Source organism: Conger conger, chromosome 7, assembly GCF_963514075.1.
Source record: "Conger conger chromosome 7, fConCon1.1, whole genome shotgun sequence".
Lineage (NCBI taxonomy): Eukaryota > Metazoa > Chordata > Actinopteri > Anguilliformes > Congridae > Conger > Conger conger.
In genome coordinates this window covers 29,422,856-29,440,499 of record NC_083766.1, presented here as the reverse complement: position 1 = coordinate 29,440,499, position 17,644 = coordinate 29,422,856, and the positions used below count along the sequence as shown (strand labels likewise).

General features: G+C 43.9%; 1 protein-coding gene across 5 annotated transcripts in view; it reads right to left on the bottom strand.

Annotated features, from left to right (window-relative positions):
- The window catches only part of LOC133133812 (chromodomain-helicase-DNA-binding protein 3-like), a 26,268-nt gene continuing 8,624 nt past the window's right edge, over positions 1-17,644 (bottom strand). For 2 of the 5 annotated variants that reach the window (XM_061250045.1, XM_061250048.1), the window contains exons 10-34: positions 17,493-17,644; positions 16,899-17,116; positions 16,128-16,259; positions 15,370-15,475; positions 14,251-14,442; positions 12,551-12,751; positions 11,628-11,765; positions 11,395-11,516; positions 10,238-10,411; positions 9,992-10,133; positions 9,460-9,591; positions 8,491-8,608; positions 8,011-8,135; positions 7,371-7,602; positions 6,955-7,124; positions 6,521-6,698; positions 5,791-5,877; positions 5,359-5,444; positions 4,229-4,362; positions 2,913-3,057; positions 2,588-2,744; positions 2,218-2,369; positions 1,641-1,863; positions 609-733; positions 1-84 (exon numbers count right to left, since the gene is read on the bottom strand). The exon at positions 17,493-17,644 is cut by the window's right edge and continues 52 nt beyond it. In XM_061250045.1, coding sequence (XP_061106029.1) covers positions 76-84; positions 609-733; positions 1,641-1,863; positions 2,218-2,369; positions 2,588-2,744; positions 2,913-3,057; positions 4,229-4,362; positions 5,359-5,444; positions 5,791-5,877; positions 6,521-6,698; positions 6,955-7,124; positions 7,371-7,602; positions 8,011-8,135; positions 8,491-8,608; positions 9,460-9,591; positions 9,992-10,133; positions 10,238-10,411; positions 11,395-11,516; positions 11,628-11,765; positions 12,551-12,751; positions 14,251-14,442; positions 15,370-15,475; positions 16,128-16,259; positions 16,899-17,116; positions 17,493-17,644 — 3,650 coding nt within the window. In that variant the 3' untranslated portion in view covers positions 1-75. Of the gene's footprint in view, positions 136-608; positions 734-1,640; positions 1,864-2,217; positions 2,370-2,587; positions 2,745-2,912; positions 3,058-4,228; positions 4,363-5,358; positions 5,445-5,790; positions 5,878-6,520; positions 6,699-6,954; positions 7,125-7,370; positions 7,603-8,010; positions 8,136-8,490; positions 8,609-9,459; positions 9,592-9,991; positions 10,134-10,237; positions 10,412-11,394; positions 11,517-11,627; positions 11,766-12,550; positions 12,752-14,250; positions 14,443-15,369; positions 15,476-16,127; positions 16,260-16,898; positions 17,117-17,492 lie in introns of all 5 variants that reach the window. The other 3 variants (XM_061250049.1, XM_061250047.1, XM_061250046.1) reach the window with 3 other exon arrangements.

The following is a 17,644-nucleotide window of genomic DNA, read 5'->3' as shown; positions in this document are numbered from 1 at the left end:
CTGCTTTCCCATTGGTCCCTCTGGGAATTTCCTCCTTTGTAACCTTGCCATCCTTCCCAGCATCCTTTTCACCCTTCACTTCCTCTGTGAAAGCGCAGACTTTGGATGGCAGGTATGCTGTCCGGCAACTTACACCTTGGCAGGCATACCCCACACATCCACAGCAGTGTTTGGCACGTTTTTAGTAGTTTAACTTCATAGCAATATTTGTCAGGAGCAATTTAGCCTTTTAGCTACATATGCTGGCAGGTGTCAGTGCAAACCTGGTCCTGGTCTGCTGGGTTTGGTTTATTACCTTAAAATCAACCAGTTGAGATATAGCAGGATATAGAGAGCTGGGTGTGTAATGACCTCCTTTAACTGATAAGTTAAGTGCAAAGTAATGCTGAAACCTACTCTACCCTGTGGCCCTCCAGTGTACAGGGTTTGCAGACCCTTGCACTATGGGGTCTGGTTTCTTTTCATATAACACTAAACACAGATTCTGGATAGAAGAATAATAATGATAAAGCCTGTTCCCATAATGCTACCGTGTTACTACTGTTGAGTAACACAATTACAGTTGATGAATGACCAGAGAGCAGGGGGAGAAGGTGATGGTCACTCACCTTTCTTGACATCAGAGGGCAGGCTATCCTCCTTGTTTTTGCCACCTGCTGTTTCTGAGACACCGACTGACTCCTCACTATTTTCCTCTGTTGTCTTTTCCTCCTCTCTTCTACCTTTTCCACCTCTGCAATAACAGTCAAAACATCCTCAGTTCACCTGCCTATTTATTACTTGTGGGGAGTTTAGCATAACTTCTGCTCACACTTCTGGAAACAGTTTAACATAATGGCCAGGGAAGAGTAACATGGATAAGAGGTCAGCTAAATGCATATATTTTCTGTTTCTGTATTCAAGCTGCAGTGGTTTGGTACCTACCTGACTGGCACATCTAGGTACCAAAAACATGGAAGAACAGAATAAGGGATGAGCCATCCTTGCTTCTGAGCACCCAACAGGATGCACTGTGTATCATTTATTTAACCTTTTTTTTGGCAACCGACTTTGAGTTTTGCGTGGGACTGACCTCAATCTTCTATAAGGTTTGAGGATAGAATTAGAAATTTTCCCTTGGACATTAATAGGAACTGGGCTATTTAAGCAAGAATTTTGTACAAGGCTTGAATAGATTAAGGATAGGCGTGTCTGGATTAAGTGGCTTATCTTCATAATGTCCTGTGAGTCATGGAAACAGACAACTTGATATATATATATATATATATATATATATATATATATATATATATATATACAGTACTGCGCAGAAGTCTTAGGCACCCTAGACTTTATTATATATATTTATGTTTATTTTTTTGTGTTATAAAAGTACACATTTGAGATTTCCAAATATTCATTTTCCAAAGATTGAATTTTTACAGAGACATTTTTGTATTTAATTTTAAAAAGGAACACATTACTGTCAGCAATTGACTACTTTTTACATAAAAACTTGATCAAGGCTGTCTGAGATCAGAAGCAAGCTTTTTTTTTACATTTTATCACAATCTAGAAAGTGCTATTTTTCTACCAGGAGAAGCGGTCGGCAACCACAATAGAAATCAGTGGTCAGGTATGCTATTACTCTGCAGCAGTACCTTGATTCTCTTCTTCTCCAGCAGAGGGCGCTGTATCAGAGACTGGCTTCTCAGCATCAGTAGGGCCCCCCTTCTCTTTGTTCTCCTCGGCCTTCCTCTCCTCCTGCCCTGGGACCGGGGGGTCTCCTTGCCCCTCCTCCTCTGTCACGCCAGGCCCTTCCTCTGCGTCAGGTTTTTGGCTGGAGGGTGAAGCTTGTGTTGCGTCCTTTATGGTGGTCGAGGGCTTAATAGAGAAGTGTGACATGTTGTACATGTTAGTTTCACTTATCTACAGGGACTGGAGTCTGTGCTTAAGCATTAAGCGCTAGAGCAAAGGTACATATGATCCAAAGTGTAAGGCTGAAATTTAGGCATGTCTATATAATTTAAAGTGGCCACTGAGTGTATATTATTATTTAAAAAATATTAATAATAGCTATTATTATGAATAATATTTGTAGTAATAAAAGACATGATAGTTTAATATGACATCATTTATTATTGTTATTATAATAATAATTATTATTATTATAGCCAAAGATTCAAACCCAATAGCCACCATTCCAGCGTTACGGCAGTGTAGTCTATGATCTTGTACCTCTGCAGGATCTTTGCTTTCACTGCTGTCCTTCTCACTCTCCTCCTTCTCCTTTTCCTTCTCCTTCTCAGCCTCTCGCTCTGGCTGGCTCTCTCCCTCCTTCATGGCCTCCTTTATGTTCTTTTCCGATTTGTCAGGTGGGGAGGGTGTAGCTGGAGGAGGCCAAACAGGTCAGATTCTGATCCATCTATAGAGCCCTATCAATCTGTATATGCTCACTTGGTGCAGGATATATATGTGTGTGTGTGTGTGTGTGCATGCAAGTGTCTGTGTATCTGTGTGTGTGTGTGCATATTAGTGTGCACATCTGGGTGTGTGTGTGCATGTTAGTGTGTGTATCTGGCTGTGTGTGTGAGTGTGCATGTGTTACCTGGGGTAGAGGTGCAGGGGGTGGTGTTGGTGCTGGGTTCAGGTGTGGAGGTGGTGGTTTTGAGGCCGGGGGACGATGCTCGAGAGGACTCCATGCTGACTAACGGCTTCAGCTCAGGTAGGCTCCACTTCCCATTGATGTGCTCAAACTCCTGCACCTGCACCGGGCCCCAGCAGAGCGTCACTCCACTGCTACAGCACAGGGCTTTCAATTCAAATCCAATATTTCAGTCCCTTACAGTATACCAAACCAACCTGACCAGTGTGAGCCAGTATGTGTACTTTTGCTGTGCTATGCCCCCCCCCTTAAATCTAGCATATCTGACCTTCTTCTTGACCAGAGACATGACTCCAATCCTGGTGAGGACAGGCTGGCGGCAAAGGCCTTCCCTCGGGACTCCGTCGGCGAAGGTCTCCGAACCCTCTCCCACCGGCTCACACAGGTGCCGCATGAAGAGAGAGACGTAGGCCCTGGCGGAGGTGGGGCGGGGAGGTGAGAGGAGAGACAGTGCGAGGAAAAGAAGTGAAGAGGTGCAGACACTGAGGATGTCGGGAGCACATTCTCCATTGCTGTTTGCTGCTGCCCTCTCTCCACACCCCCATACCATCCACCTCCCCAACTGCCCCTTAGCCGTGACTCCCACATTCTCCATCTCCTCTCTTACCAACCTTCCTCTATTCTCCTCTCCATCCACCCACCATTCCTACCCCACCCTCCTACTCTCCTACTACAGCACAGTTCAAATCAAGTGTTGCTGGGTGGCTCATCATGTTAGGGCACTATTCCAATGCATGGATGGACCCCACGGTCTCGTATCACGGTCTGGTTTGTGTTGGTAGGGCTGACATTTCATCACACAAACAACCCCAGTTCACTGATTGGTGCCAGTGGTCCACTATGGTTCTGCTTAAACTGGTATGGACGCGGGCTGGTTCGCCAGAAAGCACCAAGGTTCTGAGACTCCAGAACGGAACCAGAGCCAGAACCAGAACCGCGTCTGTCTATAAGCGGTACAAGAAGAGCATTACTCGGGTGTCTCGGTGGCGCAGCCTGTAGAGCACTGACTGCATGCTCATTGCGAGCCGCGACGTCGGCGGTTCGAATCCGACCGACATTTGTTGCCTGTCTTTCCCTCTCGCTCGCTCCCATTCTTCCTGTCAATCTATACTATACTGTCCAATAAAAATCTGAAGAAATATCTTAAAAAAAAAAAAAGAAGAGTATTACTCGAACATGCTTCAGAGGAAAGCACAGGCTTATCAGCACTTAAAATGTGTCCTGATCTAGTATATAGTTTGGCACTCCAACAAACGGGGCCAGCAAACATCACAAGGCAGGCAAGTGTCAATCTTACAATGTTACTGAGTAAAAGCTACACAGTCAAATCAATGATTAACAGGTTCAATTACTGTTTCCATAACAACAAGTTATGGTTTGGCTCAGCAGATCCGACTTGTACTCTGGACTCCATATTTGACAAGTTGAGTCTCGGAGACCACAGTACCTATTCTGATCTTTAGTTCACACAGAACTAAATTCCCTCGGGAAAATCTTTAAACTCTTGCTGGTTGCTTAATTTTTGATCCTTGAGTATCCTCCTCTCCTCTCCCCCCCTCCTCTTCTCCTCTCATCCCCACTCACTTGAACTCCTTCTCACTCTTGCCCCGGAGGTCCCGGACCAGCCACTGACAAGAGAAGCCATCTTGAGCCGGCATCCCCCATCGCATCACTGCATTCAGGAACGCCTTACGCTGGCGAGTGTTAAAACCCAGCACCTGGGAGAGAAGTGGGGGAGAGAGACTGTAAGCAAAGATATGTTATGAAATTAGTATACCAATTTTATATATGGGGAATACCTTTATTATACATGGGGAAATTTGATTCGTTTTCATGTCACATTATACAAGGAATTTAGGTAGTACATACAGTCAGGTCCATAAATATTGGGACATCGACACAAACTGTAAAGGCTTTTTTAGATGTTGTTTGGCAAACTCTAATCTGGTCTTCCTGTTTTTGAGGCTCACCAATGGTTTACATCTTGTGGTGAACCCTCTGTATTCACTCTGGTGAAGTCTTCTCTTGATTGTTGACTTTGACACACATACACCTACCTCCTGGAGAGTGTTCTTGATCTGGCCAACTGTTGTGAAGGGGTTTTTCTTCACCAGGGAAAGAATTCTTCTGTCACCCACCACAGTTGTTTTCCGTGGTCTTCCGGGTCTTTTGGTGTTGCTGAGCTCACCGGTGCATTCTTTCTTTTTAAGAATGTTCCAAACAGTTGATTTGGCCACACCTAATGTTTTTGCTATCTCTCTGATGGGTTTGTTTTGATTTTTCAGCCTAATGATGGCTTGCTTCACTGATAGTGACAGCTCTTTGGATCTCATATTGAGAGTTGACAGCAACAGATTCCAAATGCAAATAGCACACTTGAAATGAACTCTAGACCTTTTATCTGCTCCTTGTAAATAAGATAATGAGGGAATAACACACACCTGGCCATGGAACAGCTGGGCAGCCAATTGTCCCATTACTTTTGGTCCCTTAAAAAGTGGGAGGCACATATACAAACTGTTGTAATTCCTACACCGTAAATACCCTCAAATTAAAGCTGAAACATATCTTGTTCGTTTCATTTCAAATCCATTGGGGTGGTGTATAGAGCCAAAAAGAGGAGAATTGTGTCGATGTCCCAATATTTATGGACCTGACTGTATATGCTTATTCTAGGTGCTTATTCTCAGTACCACACTGCCAAGGAGTCTTACCTCAATGTTTCCCCCAACTCTGGCCAGCAGGGGGGGCAGTGGCTTGTCCCTGTCATTCCTCAGCTGACGCCGAGACTGTCGGCGTCCTGTAAACGGGGACAAAAAAGCATATTCAGCAAGATATGCTATATATTAAATTAATACTATACAACTATACAAGGAAAGTATCAAAATAAACCAGAGGCATGCATAAACCATAGGGATCTATAAAATATAATAATATACAGATATTTGATGTACAGGTTGATGTACAGCTCATTGATGGAAGAAAACTGCTGATAATTTAATTGAATGTATCTATTTGCAATATATATTCATACTGATGCTGTCCAACAGGGAAAATTAAGAGATAAATGTAATATCTTTACTTGTGTGAAGTATCAAAAAACACGCAAAGGAATCCATTCAGGTGCTGTACAGAACCCTTCTTACCCTCTGTTCTGTCATCAAAGTCTTCATCTTCCTCTTCCGAACCCACAGAGTACTCTGATTGGTTATCTGAAACACCAGCATGCCAGTCTGAAACAGCACATACAGTGGTGTACAGTCAATAGGCTATGCTGAGCCACACCTCACCCTGCTGGCTGAAACCGTCAATATCACACTCCGACCAAGTGTCCTGCACCACAATGTAATCTTCCCAGTCATTCCCATGTGGGCCATTGTTGATCTGTGTGTATTCCAATATGGACAAAATGTATCTATGCTATCTGATGCCATTTTCAATAACCTATCTAAAAGCAGGGTTTCTGAACTGTTGTCCTGGAACAACCCCATGCAGTCTAGCTTACATTGCAAATAATGGAGCACCATGGCTCAGTGCTGGGCCACTACTTTTCCTCATCTATATGCTACCTCTTGGTGAGATCATTTAAAGACATGGTCTGTTCTGTCTATTTCATACAGCCTTTTTGCTTATCTTTATTAAGGGTGTGAATGACTATGAAGTGCACTGTACATTTCACAGCTATTTCTTTTAAGAATACAGCACAATATCTGAAAGTACCAATACCATGTATTTGTTCACACGTACACTCGAAATGTTGCAATATCTTAATAATATACCAATTTCAAAAAAATGTCAGTACAGTACATTTCTGGGGGGCAGTTACACAACACAGAACAGTTTCTCTCCACTCCCCTCCCTCCCTCAGGCCTGTACCTTGGTCCTCCTGCGCGGCGTCATTGTAGTTGACCTGTTTTCGGACCCTCTTGCCCTTGCCCAGGTTACGGGCCAGGTCCTCCTGCTGCTGCTCGTAATGATGCCTCAGCAGTTTCTCCCAGTAATCTGGATCCACATTCTCCTCCTGCTTAATGATCTCCCTCTCAATGTCCTCCATCTGCGGAGCAGAGATGTGTCACGGTTCACAACTGAATGTACACACAGAGAAAGGCAGGTCAACACATACACTGTAAAGAAAGGAGTCAGATTTGATGCAGGGGGAGAGAATACAGGAATGACAAAGATAAGAAGGCTGAGGTCATTACTAACACACACCTACACACACACACACACACACACACACACTCTCTCACACACACACACAGACATACATACATATATACACACACACATACACACACAGAAGCCCTTACCTTGTCCTCCTCCCGCACCATGTACTGGGCCACCTTGAAGGAGCTCAGGTACTCGTTCATGTTCTGCACCTCAGTGTCATCGGTGGCATCCTGATTTCGGTCCAGTAGCCTCTCGATTGCGGAGTGGTCATAATGAATCACACTGCTGTCCTCATCCTTGTTGTCCCCAGCTGGACACAAGGAGACAGGTGAGAAGCCAGGGTACAGAGGAGGAGCAATTAGGCAGTGTGCAGGGTGAAGGCGGAGAGCAGAGTGAAGAAGACAGAGGTACAGAGATACGTAGGTCTGCTACAAAACCAAGTCTCAAAAGAACCGCCCAATGCCCAAGACCAACTCCCCCTAACCCCCTCTCTCCTTAACATCCACAACCCATTCTGACTCTTTTTCTCCCGTTCTACCATTTTCAGTCTTCTCACCCTCAATCTCATCCTTGAAGAGTTCTTCAGTGCCGAACTTGAGGATGTCATCTAGCTCCTGCTTAGACATGGACCCGGCCTTGGAGCCCAGTCCGGGCCGGACCACCAGATGGGTCAGCATCATCTTGTGCTTGGCCACCTGTGTGATCCGTTCTTCCACCGAAGCCCGGGTCACGAAGCGGTAGATCATCACCTTTTTGGCCTGGCCAATGCGATGGGCACGACTGAACGCCTGTGTGGCAGGTGGGGTGAGATCATTATTATGAACATTGGTCAAATTTATGTTACTACTGTTTTGTTCAAATATATATATATTTTCCAGGTAGGTCCATTAAGTTCAGAATCTAATTTAGAAATCAGAATCTCATTTGGAAACACTCTGACTGGTCAACAGGGTGTTGATTATCTGACTAGAACCTTTATTTGAAAACATGCATAGCCATGAAGTAGTTTTATTTGCAACTGAAACTAACAGCAGAAAATATGTTGAGAATGATTTCAATCAGGGGTTGTTCTGACTAACTGTATAAGGTTGCGCAGTTGCATGTAAATACACCACTACACTGTGGTTAATATTGGTTACACACGTTACCTTGATAATGAAGCTGTTAGTTCAGTTCTAAGTTGTCAGTTCAAATACCTGTATGTCATTGTGGGGGTTCCAGTCTGAGTCAAAGATGACAACGGTGTCTGCGGTGGCCAAATTGATGCCAAGACCCCCTGCCCTGGTGGACAACAAGAAGCAGAACTGCTGTGCCCCAGGAGCTGAGAGAGAGAGAGAGAGAGAAAGATTAAATGAATGGATGAACACTTGGATTTCCATCCATTAGATTGAAAGAAAGACAAAACTAGCCGTGATAAAAATGGATTTAAGAGTGCAATAGCAAATTGTATGTGTTATATGGTTGTTAGCTACATGAATCTATGATTTGTCTTGTGGTTAATGGCCACATCTGAAAATACTGCTCACATGACTCTGCAGGATGCACTTATGAGGCACTCTGGATAAGAGCTAAACCAAATGCTGCATAATGTAATGTACTGTAATGTACTGTAATGTAGGCCTAATGGAAGAGAAGGGCATGGAGGAAAGCAGTGACGGTGACACTGAGCCCCTCACCATTGAACCGGTCGATGGCCTCCTGTCTCAAGGCTCCGGTGATGCCACCATCAATGCGCTCGTACTTGTAGCCCTCATAGTCCAGGAAGTCCTCCAGCAAGTCCAGCATCTTCGTCATCTAAAGGAAGTGAAATGGAAGGATAAAGGAAATGAAGTCACAGTTATGGATTCTGTACTCCATGGCAATGGCATGGCAAAAAGCATTGGTGTCATGAATTAAACCTTGTATCTCCCTTTTTTGCCATTTAAACAAATATAAAACATACTTCTTTGTGGGCTGTCAATGCAGCATGGCTCCTAAACAGCGCTCTGTTTTTGTCTGAATGACTTGAATGATGTTTACCATGACATGGTCCTTTTCATTTTAATTGAAAATTTGACAACAAAATATATTCAATGACAATGGATTTGATTAATCTTTTAGACTCTTTAGACTTACAGTAAATCAGCATGTGGCAGGGTAAACACAGTTTTTACCTGGCCATTTCTCAAGGGCTTCAGAGTATTAGCTGTTGGTCATGTTGCTGTGTCAGATCATTTCTGTGTTTTTAAGGTCAATATGTCAAATGAAGACAAAAACATAGAGAACACTGCTTTTTGAAGTTGCTGAAAAGTTTTAAACCGTTGCCTCAGTTCCACAAAATTTAAATTGTTCAAAGGTTGTGACAAGACAATGAATGTGGAGCAAGTGAGGCTTGAAAACTACATTCTTTGTACTTTTTCATCATGGAATCTGATGAAAATAAACTGCTGCAAGCTGAGAAAGATTAAACTACAAATTAATTTGGACATTTTTTAAAAGAATGCTGAGCTGCTGAACTTCAGCACTTCATAAGAAACATTACTAGTTTCTAGTGGGGTTTTTCACACCTTTGGAAAATAGCTGGTGCTAGACCGTTTCCTTAAAAGTCTGACACAAAAAATGCACTTGTATAATACATAGAATTCCCAGAATCCTTTGGAGCTTACCTGGGAGAAGATAAGCACACGGTGGCCATGTTCCTTCAGCTTCCTCAGCATCTTCTGCATCAGCAGCAGCTTCCCTGAAGCCTTGATGAGTGCAGATCCCTCATATGCCCCGCTCACTGTCTTTGGAGACTCCTACACCCCCGCAACACACAGGGAATAAAGACAGCATCATCCACATGTGGAAATACACACACACACACACACACACACACACACAAACACACGCTCAAGTACGCACACACATGCACATAAACACACAAGTACACAGAAACATAAAACCCACATGCACACAAACACACACACACTTAATTAAATTAAATTAAACGCAATTAAAATACTGTTTGTGGGCTTGTACATCCAACCATTTCCACCCTCTCATTCACCTTAATGCAAGAGTTACAGAGAAGAGATATCAACCCAATATGACCCAATAATATGCCAGCTACATGAAAACAGTTTTGGAGCACTGCTATGGCAAAAACAGGATACAGACAGAGGTGGCTGCTATGGTTGATGAAATATGGATCATTACCATGGCAGCTGCAGGAAACAGGTAGGGGTGGTTGCAGCACTTCTTCAGATCCATCATGATGTTCAAGAGGGACACCTGGTTCCCCCCGCCCTTGGAGTTCAGGGCTTCGAAGTTACGCGTCAGGATGAACTTGTAGTATTTCCTGTTCAGACAGAAGAGTTCTCATTATGAGATGTCTACAGGTGCAGGGGATAGGCCTCTGCCCCTCACCTCTGCATGGAGCTCAGCTCCTCCCCCTCCCCTTACTTTTGCATGGGACTGAGTTCCACGCGCACGATGAGCTCGGTCTTGGCCGGCATGGTCTTGAAGACGTCGGCCTTCAGCCTCCTGAGCATGTGTGGCCCCAGCATGTCGTGCAGCTTCTTGATCTGGTCCTCCTTGGAGATATCCGCAAACTCCTCCAGAAACCCCTCCAGGTTACTGAGGGGGTAGAAGGAGGGGACAGTAGTGTAGGAATGAGTGGTCTTACTTGAAGCGGCTGGGTGTGTGTGTGTGTATGTGTGTGTGCTCTTACTTGAAGCGGTTGGGTGTGTGTGTGTGTGTGTGTGTGTGTGTGTGTGTGAGTTTGCTTACTTGAAGTGGCTGGGTGTGTGTGTGTGTATGTGTGTGTGCTCTTACTTGAAGCGGCTGGGTGTGTGTGTGTGTGTGTGTATGTGTGTGTGCTCTTACTTGAAGCGGTTGGGTGTGTGTGCTCTTACTTGAAGCAGTTATGTGTGTGTGTGTGTGTGTGTGTGTATGTGTGTGTGCTCTTACTTGAAGCGGTTGGGTGTGTGTGCTCTTACTTGAAGCAGTTATGTGTGTGTGTGTGTGTGTGTGTGAGTGTGCTTACTTAAAGCGGTTGGGTGTGTGTGTGTGTGTGTGTGTGTGTGTGTGTGTGTGTGCGTAAGTGTGCTTACTTGAAGCGGTTGGGTGTGTGTCTGTGTGAGTGTGTGTGAGTGCTCTTACTTGAAGCGGTTCGGTGTGTGTGTGTGTGTGTGTGTGTGTGCTCTTACTTGAAGTGGTTGGGTGTGTGTGCTCTTACTTGAAGCAGTTATGTGTGTGTGTGTGTGTGTGTGTGTGAGTGTGCTTACTTAAAGCGGTTGGGTGTGTGTGTGTGTGTGTGTGTGTGTGTGTGTGTGTGCGTAAGTGTGCTTACTTGAAGCGGTTGGGTGTGTGTCTGTGTGAGTGTGTGTGAGTGCTCTTACTTGAAGCGGTTCGGTGTGTGTGTGTGTGTGTGTGTGTGTGTGTGTGCTCTTACTTGAAGTGGTTGGGTGTGTGTGTGTGCTGCTACTTGAAGCGGTTGGGTGTGTGTGTGCGTGTGTGTGTGAGTGTGAGTGTTCTTACTTGAAGCAGTTGGGTGTGTGTGTGAGTGTGTGCTCTTACTTGAAGCGGTTGGGTGTGTGTGTGTCTGTGTGTGTTCTTACTTGAAGCGGTTGGGCGTGAGGAAGTTGAGCAGGTGAAAGAGCTCCTCCAGGTTGTTCTGAAGGGGCGTGCCCGTCAGCAGCAGCTTGTGATCAATTTTATAATCATTCAGCTTCCTGAAGAACTGATAATCCAGAGAGAGAGAAAGGGAAAGAGAGAGAAATCTTACCGTTATCATCCTGAAACACACACAAAAATACACGCACTCACACGTACACACAAACACAAAAGGTACCTTGGACTGATTGTTCTTGAGGCGGTGGGCTTCGTCCACCACCAGGCAGGCCCAGTTCATGGACTTCAGCGCGGTTTGATCTATGGTCACCAGCTCATAAGAGGTCAGGAGCACATGGAATTTAATGGGCGCCTCCTGCTGGACAGAACAGGGGAGTGCAGCAGAGGGAAATTAATAAACAAGTAGAACAAAATGATATTTAGTCATTAACACTCTCCAGCTGTGTGAATATAGTACTGTTGGGTTGAGAAGGAGAAATCCACCCTTGTCCTATAATAAAGAGGCAATCCAGTCAGAAAAACACTTCACTCTAGATCCAGTTATAAGGGTCTTTTTTCTGCAGAAAGAGTACATGTCTGGACAGACTCAACACCATACAAAAAAACATTATTTATAATGATCCTTTATACCCGCTAAGAGTGTACGAACATGTGAGTGCCATTTCAAGGGCGACCATCTCATTCAATGGGAAAGTAAAACTTGTTCTCATCTTCCCTCTTTGTAATGTTCCTTGCTCAAGGCCTGTAGGGTTTGGAACTTTCTGGACTGTGAGATATTTGGTCACAGTCATGTGATAGATCACATGGTTACTCAGCCACTTCCCTTTCATATAAAAGATGCAAGCATTCCTGATCAGAACAGAACACATCATTTTATATAACCTGAAAAAAAATATATAATAAGACTAATAATATGGACATGTGAACACTTCAACACATGCCAACATTTGCACTCAGCTATATATATCAGCTAAATGCAATACTTAAAAATGCAACAATATACTTTACTAATATACATTGGATGATTTTGTAAGATACATTTGAGTGTATTTTTGCCTAACCCAAACTCCAGCAGAAAGAGTCTTTGAGTGCAAGCCATGTGAACTGTGAGGAGTTGTACAGGAAAGGGAGGAGAGTTCTCACCCGCAGTCTGAAGGCCTTCTTCCCTCCTTTGGCGGTGAAGTCGTTGCAGGTCAGCTCATGCTCGCGGATTATGGACCTGCTCTCCTTGTCCCCGGTGTAGGTCACAACGTAGAAGTTGGGGGCCCACATCTCAAACTCCCTCTCCCAGTTTATGATGGTAGAGAGTGGGGCGCTCACCAGAAATGGGCCCTTGGTGTGACCCTGGGGTTTTGGGGGTGGTGGAGACCAATGAATCACAGATAGGCCGGCCAGATTCTTAAAACTCAAACATACACTTGAAATAAGTCTATACATTTTTAAATCTACACACTTTCAGGCAACTGACCTTTGCAGATCCAAACAAAACTCTGATGAAGCATCAGCAGGTTTTGAGTGCTATGAAGGATATTTTAGATGACTTGCTGGCTTGAGAATGGCTGCTATAGGATGTAATCATGGGTTTGTGGTTTACAGCAAAAAATACACTTCATGTAACTCCAAAGTAGCTTGTACAGTGTTGTTAGTTCTCTAGAAGTCATACAAATATATGACCTGATTCTTTTTCCTTAAATTACATTTAATCTTATTTTAGGTATTGCAGCATGAGACCACTACACTCAAGGAAAGATGTGGCATGGCCTCCAATATCAACAGTATGATATGTGGAGAGAACCATTTTACTGCGTGAGAGAGGAGACCTCCGAGCAACAACAGATCGGCAGATGGTTTGTTTTGTGGCAGTTTCAAATGCAAAATAAATGGCAAAATAGTCAATAATTTTCATACCGACTTTTAGAGAACCCAAATTTGATGCAAATGTAGCTAGGAGTGATGACCTTTCAGAGATTAAGAAGAAAATAAGTAATATTTGGTACACTCAGTGAGCATTTTATTAGGTGTTTATTAGACTTACATTTTATACTTATTGATCTTCTGCATCTGCAGCCTATCCACTTAGAGGTTTGACGTGTTGTGTGTTCAGAGATGCTCTTCTGCACACCACTGTTGTAATACATGGTTATTTGCGTTACTGTCTCCTTCCTGTCAGCTTTGACCAGTCTGGACCTTCTTCTCTGACCTCTCTCATTAACAAGGCTTTTTTGCCCCCAGAGCTGCTGCTCACTGGATGTTTTTTGTTTTTCGCACCATTCTCGGCAAACTCTAGAGACTGTTGTGGGTGAAAATCACAGGAGATCAGCAGTTTCTGAGATACTCAGACCACCCTGTCTGGCACCAAAAATCATTCCACTTAGATCACATTTATTCCCCATTCTGATATTTGGTCTGAACAACAGATTAACCTCTTGACCATGTCTGCATGCTTTTATGCATTTAGTTGCTGCCATATGATGATTCGATATTAAATGCTGATGCATTAACAAACTGGTCTACAGGTCTACCTAATAAATTACTCACTGAATGTACAGTAAATATAATATAAAAACTATTTGTTTATGTTCATATTGTGAATAGATGCTTTAAAATGAATCTGCTTGTATACATAGCATGTATGTATAACATCACTGGATAAGCTGGTTTAGCCTTTTTTGCTATTTTGCTTTTGCACAACAAATCCACAATTGCCTCTATATCAAGGGAAAATATGACACAGAGAAACTGTCTTGACCAATACAAAACATATACTAAGACTGAAAAACAATTTAAAAAGAATTACAGAAAACAAATGATCCCTTTAAGATTATATATATATCATCTCGTACCTCCTTGAAGAGGGAGTAGAGGAAGGTGATTGTCTGTATGGTCTTTCCCAGGCCCATCTCATCAGCCAGGATGGTATCTGTGCCCTGGGCCCAGGAGAAGCGCAGCCAGTTCAGCCCCTCAAGCTGGTACAGGTGCAGAGTGCCCCCCGTCACCGTCACAAAGTCCGGCTGCTCCTCGTACTTCACCGTCGGCTTGGGGAGGAAGAGGAGGGACACAGGAGGGAGAGCGTTGTTAAGTCATGGGCCTGTCTGCAGTTTCCTTCTGTACACCACAGCCGGGTGCAGAGTGATGTGATTTCATAGAATTCACTCTTGTCTTCTTCGTTCCTTATTGGAAGTTCTTCAGTGCCACAGGTCATACAGCGACAAACATTCAACATTCTACGGTAGATTAAACTGGTTAGTTTACACAAACATACATAACATAAAAACAGGGACAAGCACAGAGACAAATTAGAAGCGCATAAAAAACTACAATCATGTCATCTGACAGATTGCAAGCATAGTGCTTACAAGCAGAGAGATAGATTAGACACATAGAGGACGATTAGAAGAATATAGGCAGTTAGAAGCATAGACAGGTTAGAAGGGGGAACTGTAAAAGAGTGCAGAGATGACACTATCTGTATTTGTATCCGTTTAACCAAGAAAGTTAACGATCTATCTAGATATATATCTGTGTTTAGACAGAAAACCAGACATGGCTGTGGCTTCAACAGGAAGTTGTGGAAGTGACTGTTATTTGCTGTGTTTTCAAAGCTCCAAATTCACAATTTAACACCAACATAGCGTTAATCGTGTGAAATATAATACCAGACCAGTTTGTTTCTAAAGCTGTATTTTACAAACAACACTAATGTAAATAATCTAAATGATTAGCCATACAACTACATTTGATAATTGTCTGAGCAAGAGCAGAGCAACAGTAGTGCTAGATCCAGTCATGTCAGACACTGCAGGTGCCATGGGAGCAGGCAGCTCTGTCAGTTTCATGAACATTAGAAAGTGTGACCTCTTTCTGTTAAATTCCCACTTTTTTTGTGTGGATCACAGTTTCCTTTCTGTACTGAAATGGGATTAACATGGGGCAGCATGTTAGCATAGGAGTACTGGACTCACATCAGTGACAGGAGAGCCGGATGACTCATCCTCCTCCTCATCCTCCTCCTTCCTCTCGCTCCTCAACCTCTTGGGTTTGTCTGGGTCCTCCTTCAGCACCTCCTCCCTGAAAAATAAACATACATATGACTATTTACACACCTACAGTGCACCTACAGTATACACAAAACACACACACACACAGGAGTGTACCTACAGTATACACAAAACACACACGCACAGGAGTGTACCTACAGTATACACAAAACACACATGCACAGGAGTGCACCTACAGTATACACACAACACACACACACACACACACGCACACACACAGGAGTGTACCTACAGTATACACAAAACACACACGCATAGGAGTGTACCTACAGTTAACACAAAACACACACGCACAGGAGTGCACCTACAGTATACACACAACACACAGGCATATTTCCTAAACGCACACACACATGCACACGCACGCACACGCACACACACACACACACACACACACAGGAGTGCACCTACAGTATACACATAACACACAGGCATATTTCTAAATGCACGCACTCTATCTCTCACACACACAAACACGCACACACACAGATATACACACACAGGAGTGTACCTACAGTATACACAAAACACACAGGCATATTTCTAAATGTACACACTCTATCTCTCACACACAAACACACACACACACACACACACAGATATACACACACAGATGCCTGAGTGTCCCCCTTGCGTGGGGGGATTCCAGCATACTGTGGTACCTGTGTCTCCAGTAATTGGCCTTGTGAATGGAGAAGCCAGGAATATCCAGGTCCTCCTGCTCCCAGGTGCACTGGTCATAGGTCAGGTCTCTCCACTTCACCAGATACAGGTAATTCCCCTTCTTATCCACACTGCACAGAACACATACACAATAAGGATAAGATTCACAAAAGGTACAAAAGAAGGGATTAGTGGAACATGATTCAGTCAAGTTACAGCTAAACCATAAGCATTTAGGAAACAATCCTCCACTACCAAATATTTTATTTTAGCTAAACCTATTCCTAATCCACTCATTTATGATAATTTCATGACAATACATGCTTTTAATGAACAGAATTAACTTGCATGTGAAATTAGTAGACTCAATCATTCCCACATGCATTATGAATATATTAAGGCTGCACCATTTGTTATTTGCTCATTCATACAGATATGTAACATGATATGACTTCTTTTAGCATATTAATATATTTCAATTTCTAGCTAAATAGATAAATGTCCACACATCCATACACAAACATGTGTACATGCTTGTGAACACACATTTACATGCCTGTATGCCCACACACACCCACACTCACACACACACACACACACACACACACACTCACACTCACACACACACACACACACACACACACACACACACACTCACTCACTCTCACACACACACACACACACACTCACACACACACACACACACACACACACACACACACACACACTCACCCACTCACACACACACACACACACACACATACACTCACCTGTGGTTGATGATACGGTGCACCATCATCCACTCAGGCTTGATGCCATAGCGGTAGAACTTCTCCTCCAGGGCAGCGTACTGTGGGTCTTTGGCCCTTCTCTTCTCGCTCTTAACCCCATCCTCCTCCCCCCCTGAGTTATACTCCAGCGCGGGGGGGTCGTCCATGTCCGTCTTCCGCTGATAGTTCCGGAACATGACTGAGTGGTAGATCTCCATCTGGGTAAAGGAAGAGAAGAGGCAAAGGATGAACAGGTAAAACATATGATAAAGGAGTAAAAAAGATGGGTGAATTTGGTACAGTAACACCACTGATATGGGAGAGCAAGGTTTTATCTCCCATGACAGGTGGAGCTACAATAACTTATCAATCACCAACCTGTATGAACCAATCTAAATGTATGTTCTGCTCTACACAACCATTGGCTAAATCAGTGAGTCCCTCAGAAATGATTAGATATTAGAAATGGCTGATATTGTTGGCAAATATTGCCAATCAAGCAAAACCTTTGACTTTAGTTGAAAGAGACAGGGAGACTGAGCCAGTGAAAGAGAGTGAGAATGAGAGAAAGAGAGAATGACCACCCTCCTTCACCTGGAGCTCAGTGACCCATGTGCAGTGCCAGTAGGACTGTCCTGTCAACTTGACGAAGAATTCTCTCTCTGCGCGCCCCTTCATCGGAGGGGGAGGAGGCTGTTGGGGGTCAGCGTCGGGGGCTGGGGGGACGGGCACCGGAGGAGGGGGTT